An 8,119-nucleotide genomic window follows, 5' to 3' on the forward strand; every position below is an offset into this window, starting at 1 on the left:
CCCTCTCCGCCGCCATGCTCTCCCTGCGCGCCCCGCTCGCCCCCATCGCCGACCCCCAGCAGCTGAAGCTGTCGCCCATGAAGGGGCTCAGCCTGGCCGACAAGGAGAACACGGTGAGCGCGCGAGGCTGCGGCGGGCGCTGCGGGTTGGGGGCGCGCCCGGGCGGGGAGGGGGAAGGGCGCCCCGCCGCCCCTCACCCTTGTCTCCCTGCAGCCCCCGGCCCTGAGCGGCTCCCGCGTCCTGGCCAGCAAGACCGCGAGGAGGATCTTCCAGGGGCCGGCCGAGCCGGTGAGTGCGGGCATGGGGGCGCAAGAGTGTCCCGAGGGCTTGGGCGTCTTGGCGCCAAAAACGCATTGTCTGGGCCGGCCTCCCTCCTTTCCCGCCAAGAGCCTCGGGAGTGGCCACCCTATGCGTGTGTACATTCCCTACTGGCCCTGCAGTATATTTCCTACTCGTTCTGTGGTGTACCCTACATCTCTGTAGTGTATTGCCTTTCCAGCACATGCGGAATGCAGTGGGACTGCGACATTGAACCACGTGAAATGGTCCATCATTGAACGTACTTGGCTTATACAATGACAATTTGGTTTGCCCTGTGTTTAACCTTTTTGTTACTTTCTCCCCCGGCAGAAAACTAAAGGGTCTGCCTTCAGGGTAGAGGATGAACCTCTGCTGAGAGAAAACCCCCGCCGCTTTGTCATCTTTCCTATCGAGTACCATGACATCTGGCAGATGTATAAGAAAGCTGAGGCCTCCTTTTGGACAGCCGAAGAGGTAATCTCAGCAGCGTCACCGCAGAGCCCTGTGTCACTAGAAGGTCCCTGTAGTGGCAGAAGGGGACCTGAGGGGGTTGCCCATAACGTCTTTGAAATGAACTCAACATTGCTTTGGGGGATGGTTGCCCTGTGGGAATGTTAGATGTTCTAATTGGAACTCTGTATGTGAGGGGTGTATGAATCAAATGGTGTTAGGAGACTTAACAAATCTTAAAAGTGCTTCCTGTGAGGGCCTGCATGCTTGAGTGTCTTTCCTTGATGCTAACACTGAACTTCTAAACCTTAGGTTGATCTTACCAAAGACCTCCGGCATTGGGAAACCCTGAAACCTGAGGAGAGATATTTTATATCGCATGTTCTGGCTTTCTTTGCAGCAAGTGATGGCATAGTAAATGAAAACTTGGTGAGTTTCCAAGAAGCTTCCGTTCACTTGAAGATTTAAGTTTAACTGGTTCACTTTCCTCATTTTTTCAACTTTTCCATACCAAATGTGTAAGCGAGTATTGGTATGACATGGCATTTCCTGTTTGGCAACACACTTGGCAGTATTTCCCATGGTATTATTTGCCCTGACGATAAAGAAACTCAAAGATAGTGTTAAGTGGTAGTAATGGGTTTACTTCTTGTGGCCACCACATTTGCTCTCTCCTTTTTTTTTTTTCTCTGTCCTTTTTGTGGCTTTGCCGTTTTAGTAATTTGGTTGTGTCTTACTGTGAGTGGCTCTTTCTTGACATGAATTAGGAAAGAGTGACTCAGTCGAGTGCTCACTGAAACTTAGTTCTCTATTTCCTGATCTTATAAATAAGCATAGGGCGGGGTGGCTCATGCCTGTAATCCCAGCACTTTGGGAGGCGGTAATGAGAGGATTGCCTAAGCCCAAGGGTTTGAGACTAGCCTGGGCAACTTGGTGAGCCCTCATATCTACAATAAATCCAAAAATTAGCGGGTGTGGTGGCGTGATCCTGTAGTTCCAGCTACTTGGAAGGATTGAGCCCAGCAGGTCAAGGCTGCAGTGGCTGTGAGTGTGCCACTGCACTCCAGCCTGGGCAACAGGGTGAGACTCAGACTCAAAAAATAAAATAAATTAAGCATAGCATATTAAATTTGAGTTTTATCACAGAATTGTGTTAAATATATATAGAAGCACATTATAATGGTGTAAAGAAGGGGGTGAGATTCTCCCAGTATTGATAGTTGCTACCGTTTTTTTCTCTTGCTTAACTTTGTTTTGCCACTAGGTGGAGCGATTTAGCCAAGAAGTTCAAGTTACAGAAGCCCGCTGTTTCTATGGCTTCCAAATTGCCATGGAAAACATACATTCTGAAATGTACAGTCTCCTTATAGACACTTACATTAAAGACCCCAAAGAACGGTGAGCACTTAAGTAGTACTTCAAGGTGTTTAAGACTCACTAATTGTTGCTTTATTTTAAGTGTTTTAGTTCATATCGGAATAAAACTGACTCCAGAATGACTAAGCAATCAATCATAGACACTCTAGCACTTATAGTCATGTCTCCTCTTAGCAAGAGACCTAAATTCACCTTATTAGTTATTCACTTAAAGTTACAAAGGTACTCCATTTTTGCAGTTTGAAGTGTACTGGTGGCGGGGTACAGTGACTCAATCCTATAATTCCAGCACTTTGGGAGGTGGAGGCAAGACGATTGCCCGATCCCATGGGTTTGAGACCAGCCTGGGCAACATGGCGATACCTCATCTCTATGATAAAAAATTAGCTGGGCGTGGTGGCACACACCTATAGTTCCAGCTATTTGGAAGGCTGAGGTGGAAGGATTGCCTGAGCCCAGCAGGTCAAGGCAGTGGTAGCCATGAGTGTGCCACTACACTCCAGCCTAGGTGTCAGAGTGAAACTAAAAAAATACATATATACTGTTGAACAACCAAGCTAATGCCTTCTTTTGAAGAAAACATCCCAGATGTTGGGTATGATAAACTGAAGCGTAGGTCTGACAGTCTTGATTCATGTGGCAAATCTTACTATAACTAGAATATGAGCCTGGGGCGAATGGTGGAGAAAATAAGACTTAGAAGTAGGAATTACATAACGTAGAGATAACCATGAACCCTAAGATTAATTTAGGCGCAGAGCAGTTTGGCTGAAATGATAGTTCATATTGGGGTTAACAGAGAAGAAATAAAGATAGCTTAAGGTCTGTTTTGGACATTGATTGGAAGGGGGAAAATTAGGAATGGGCTGTTTGAGATGGGGTGTGGTGGCTCACGTCACCTATAATTTCAGCACTTTGGGATACCAAGGCAGGAGGACTGCTTGAACCCAGGAGTTCAAGGTCAGCCTAGGCAACATAGTGAGACTTTGTCTCTGAAAAATTAAAAAATTAGTCAAGCATGGTGGTGTGTGCCTGTGGTTCCAGCTACTTAAGAGGCTGAGGTGGAAGGATCACCTGAGCCCAGAAGGTACAGTCTGTGGTGAGCCATGATTGCCGCTGTATTCCAGTCTGGGTGACAGAATAAGGCCTCAGCTCAAAAAAAAAAAAAAAAAGAAAAGAAAAAATGGGGCTGTTTGAGTGGTCCAAATGCTCAGGTCAGTTTCAGGGACAGGATTAAGATTCTCTTATGCAGTAGAAGTGGTGAAGCCAAACACTCAGCCACCTATTGTAGACTATTTGGAAACCTGGGGAGGAAAAATGAGCGGTAACTTGAAAGAATTGTGGAGTCTCTTTAGGGGTAAAGAGATTTGAACACGTTGTGGGTGGTGATGAGAAAAGAAGGTAAAGACTTGGGGCATGACTGGGGGCAAATGACCAGAAAGTAGGATCCAGATGGTCTGGTAAGCCTCAAAAGCAAACCCAGTCTCAGAGATCGTTGAGATGGAAACAATGAAAGGCACCCAATGTCTGGTGATCTTGGCTTTAGAACAAAAGTTATCTGGTAGGGACCAACTAGGAAATCAGACTCCCAAGAAGACCCAGTTAAGTGCTGTGCCCATTGATTTGCTTTCCTGACCTGGAATTGACAGTGTAGCATAAAATTTTAATAGGAAGTAATCCAGGTTATTGGTTTAATTATATAGATGTGGCAGTTGGAGCCCAAATAACACACCCAATGACAGTCTTTGGGGGTTATTCATTTAGTGAAAGAATAGCATAGTTAATATTCTGTGGTTCTTGGCTGGGTGCTGTGGTGTATAACTTTAATCCCAGCACTTTGGGAGGCCAAGGCAGAATAAGACCCCATCTCTGCAAAAAAAAAAAAAAAAAAAAAAATCAGGCAAGGTGGTGTATATCTATAGTCCCTGCTACTCAGGAAGGTGACATGGGCAAATCACTTGAGTCTAGGAGTTAGAGGCTAGGTGAGCCATAAGTTGTATTACTGAACTCCAGCCTGAGCAACAGTGAACTGTCTCCAAAAAAAAATTATGTCTCTTAAAATTTATTTGTTTTGAGTTGGAGTCTCACTGTGTTGCCCAGGCTGGAGTACAGGGACATGCTCACAGCCACTGCAGCCTCAACCTACTGGGCTCAAGTGATCCTTCTGCCTCAACCTTCTAAGTAGCTAGAACTACAGGCATGCAATATCTCTCGCCTCCGCCTTCCAAAGTGCCAGGATTATATAGACTTGAGCCATACCTGGCCTGGCACTTAAAATTTAAAGAAATTAGGGCTTGTGATCTGTACCTGAAATAATTAAGGCATCAAATGCCCCTAGCGTAATGGACTTAAGTTTGTGTTTGTAGGCCTTGGAATTCAGCATGAACTACAGAATTCCCAAGCTTGTATTAATGTTAACATAAGTCAAATGAATGTTGAGATTTTCGAAAGAACACTGGAGGGAAAAGCTAACCAGTAAAAAGAAGACATTTCAGTGTAAGTTCTTCCTTTGGGGAGAGAATTGGCAAATACTTGAATCTGGCTCTGTCCCAGAGTGCTTATTTAGAAATATGTGATCAGAAGTCTGCCATGATGCTTTAATTGCTGACGCTGTATGTGCCTACTAGGGAATTTCTCTTCAATGCCATTGAGACGATGCCTTGTGTCAAGAAGAAGGCAGATTGGGCCTTGCGTTGGATTGGGGACAAAGAGGCTGCTTATGGTAAGAGAGGCCCTGGGCCCTACTTAGACCTAAGCTTCATTCTCTTAATGTAATGATTGTTGACCCTTCCTATGAATTCTAACAGTTAATTACTAGAAACATTTTGGTGTTATCTCTTCAATAGGAGAACGTGTTGTAGCCTTTGCTGCAGTGGAAGGCATCTTCTTTTCTGGTTCTTTTGCATCGATATTCTGGCTCAAGAAACGAGGACTGATGCCTGGCCTCACATTTTCCAATGAACTTATTAGCAGAGATGAGGTGAGTCTAAGTCAAATAACAAGCTAACCCACAACTAACCCCAAATACCTGTACCTTGTAAGCATGCGCTTCTGTTCACGGAAGGGGACCCAAGATGTGAGTTCAATCATATATGTACTCAGCAAAGAAATACTTTAATTTACTGAAATGATTTTATTTGTGTTCTCATATTATTATACATTAGCACATACATATTACCCTGTAGGCTGGGATGCATAAACACTTGGTAGGATTTTCCTAGAGGGATAATTTATTATCTTTGCCTGGTGTTATATGTGATCCTACTCTACTTCAAAGTTAGTTGGAGTTGGTAAGCATCTTGATGAAAGAAGTTCAGTTTGGTGGGTATGTCTTTGAATGTGCTTGAATTAAACTAAGGAAAGGAAGACAAAGGTGGCCAGATTTTCTAGTCACATTTGAAAGGCAGGAAGCAAGGCTGGGTGTAGTGGCTCATACCTGCGATCCCAGCACTTTGTGAGGCTGTGGTGAGAAGATTGCCTGAGCCCTCGGGTTCAAGACCAGCCTGGGCAACTTGGCGAGATCTCATCTCTACAATAGATCCAAAAATTAGCTGGGTGTGGTAGCAGGTGCCTGTAATTCCAGCTACTTGGAAGGCTGAGGGAGAAGGATCACCTGAGCCCAGCAGGTCGAGGCTGCAGTGGCTGTGAGCATGCCACTGCGTTCCAACCTATGAGACAGTGAGATTCCAACTCAAAACCAAACCAAAACAAAAAAGTCAGGAAGCCTGGAGCCCGCTGGACAGATCAAACGCAGTTGATCTTACTTTAAAGGAAGATTTTGCTTCCTGTATAGGCAAATAACCTGTGGGATTTAATGCACTAACACTTGCCAACTTGATTTACCTGCAATTGGATCACAAATTTCCTGAGCATCTAAAAACTGGCCTTGTCACTGAGTTCTGTCTTTCTTGCTGAGAGTAGTGGCAAGATTGGAGAGCTCATGGCTGTAGAAAGAATACATGGAGGCAAGGTTCTGACTCCTTTGCCACCACAGAGCAGAGCAAACAGTAGACCTGGACTGTCCTAGTCTGGCATTGAGGGCCTTGGGGGATGCTGAGCCCACCTGCATGACATCAGCAGAATAAAAGTCAGCAGTTGAGGTCATCTTTCTTTTGACAGTTTTCTGTGTGGCTGAAAAAGTTGTATAAGGACCGCAGTCAAGGAGGGATAAAGCAGTTTCATATTCCATGTTGATGGCAGGAGTCTTCTGGCTATTCTGATCTTGATTTTTTTTTTTTTAATTATAATAAGGATGTGGGGTACAATTCAGGGTCAGGTATACAAATGTTGATTATGCAGGTACCCTTGATGAGGTTGCCCCTCCCTCCCCTAGCAGTTTCCCTCAACTGCCAATCCCACCCCGATCTTGAATTTTTTCTTCTAGGGCTTACACTGTGACTTTGCCTGCCTGATGTTCAAACACCTGATATACAAACCATCGGAGCAGAGAGTAAAAGAAATAATCATCAATGCAGTTAGGATAGAACAGGTAGGCGAGTGATGTGTACAGGCCCTTCCTACTTGCTAGAAGATGTCTATGTTTCAGTTGTCTTCAGAAGCTGTGTTTTATCCCTAGGAGTTCCTCACAGAAGCCTTGCCTGTGAAGCTCATTGGGATGAATTGCATTTTAATGAAGCAATACATCGAGTTTGTGGCTGACAGACTTATGCTGGAACTGGGTTTTAGCAAGGTAAAGTATTGTTTATACCCTTTTGCTTCTGTTGAAACTGGTGTTCTGTGTTTATATCTTGATGTGAACCTTTTCAGGTTTTCAAAGTAGAAAATCCATTTGACTTTATGGAGAATATTTCACTGGAAGGAAAGACTAACTTCTTTGAGAAGAGAGTAGGCGAATATCAGAGAATGGGAGTGATGTCAAGTCCAACAGAGAATTCTTTTACTTTGGATGCTGACTTCTAAATGAACTGAAGATGAGCTCTTATTTTGCTGATTTTTTTTTTGTTTGTTTTCCTTCTCATATAAAAAACAATCAGCTTAAGTGTATCAACCAGCTACATATGAATTGCTCATAATGTTTATATGACAGTGTAGCTAACTCAAGATCAGTCCTGTTCATTAATGCTAATTGTGCCACTTAGAAAGGAAGTATATTTAAGAAAAGCTACTTGGATTCTTATGGAAGATCTTGTCCATGTTTGACTTTGGAAAGCAGCTGGCTGGCTATGACTTAACCAGTAGCTGTGACTGGCCACTTTGACTTTAAAGCTAGACAGTTGGAAAATGCAGCTTCGCTGCTACATGGCCCATTTTAAAATTTACTTAACTGGTTTGTACATAAAACTGGCACTTTACAAACAAACGATGTACAAAGTAATAGCCAGATTTCTTTGATTTCTTCACCAAATACAAAGTATTCTTTTAACTACTAACAGGAGCCATTTCAGAATTTCCTAAGTATGTAAACCTTATTTTCTTTAATGAATTGAAATACTCTTTGATACTTTAAAGTTAATCCTATGCATATTTAGCTACTGGTCCGTTGGTGCTATATAGAAGACAGGTTCTATTTTTTACCCTGTAGCCCAGATAGAGTATCATAGGATTGGTTCTCTGCCATATCTTAAGAGTGTTGAGATAAGAGATACAGGGTGATCTTTTAGGCAAGAGCTTCTAACTTAAGTCATCAGGAATTGATCTGGGCCTTTATGTGTGAGAGTATTAGCATTTCATTTTCTCAAATTCTAATTTCCCATCTTCTAGTTGATATAAAAAGACCCTTGGATAGTTTTCATAGGTGGGATCTAAGGTGATATTATACATTTTCAGTCTGCTCTTAAACGAAATGACCCGCCTGAGACCTTGCTCCTTTAAGTGGTGCTATGAAGACTGAAATGGGCTCTCATAAAAGATGTGTTTATTCATAGCCGGGTGTGGTAGCGTGCACCTGTAGTTCCAGCTACTTGGAAGTCTGAGTGGAAGGATCGCTGGAGCCCAGCAGGTCGAGGCTGCGGTGGCCGGGAGCGTGCCACTG

The 8,119-nt window shown here is 43.7% G+C and overlaps 1 protein-coding gene across 1 annotated transcript; it reads left to right on the forward strand.

The window, feature by feature from the left end:
* The first annotated feature begins 8 nt into the window (after positions 1–8).
* Positions 9–7,047, forward strand: RRM2 (ribonucleotide reductase regulatory subunit M2). Its single transcript, XM_008059301.1, has 10 exons — positions 9–113; positions 214–288; positions 631–774; positions 1,063–1,179; positions 2,015–2,148; positions 4,755–4,849; positions 4,974–5,107; positions 6,512–6,616; positions 6,704–6,817; positions 6,895–7,047. Exons 1-10 carry the CDS (start codon positions 15–17, stop codon positions 7,045–7,047), a joined length of 1,170 nt encoding a protein of 389 aa, XP_008057492.1. The 5' UTR covers positions 9–14.
* The last annotated feature ends 1,072 nt before the right edge of the window (positions 7,048–8,119 follow it).

This window comes from Carlito syrichta, unplaced genomic scaffold, assembly GCF_000164805.1.
Source record: "Carlito syrichta isolate Samal-C Ts95f unplaced genomic scaffold, Tarsius_syrichta-2.0.1 Scaffold303988, whole genome shotgun sequence".
In the NCBI taxonomy this organism is placed as follows: Eukaryota; Metazoa; Chordata; class Mammalia; order Primates; family Tarsiidae; genus Carlito; species Carlito syrichta.

What these genes read in the sequence shown, in the direction of transcription:
- RRM2 (XM_008059301.1), top strand. Translation starts at nt 15, where the DNA reads ATGCTCTCCCTGCGCGCCCCGCTCGCCCCCATCGCCGACCCCCAGCAG. An exon ending in CCTTTTGGACAGCCGAAGAG is followed by an intron (nt 775 to 1,062) that starts GTAATCTCAGCA and finishes TCTAAACCTTAG; the next exon opens with GTTGATCTTACCAAAGACCT. An exon ending in ATTAAAGACCCCAAAGAACG is followed by an intron (nt 2,149 to 4,754) that starts GTGAGCACTTAA and finishes TGTGCCTACTAG; the next exon opens with GGAATTTCTCTTCAATGCCA.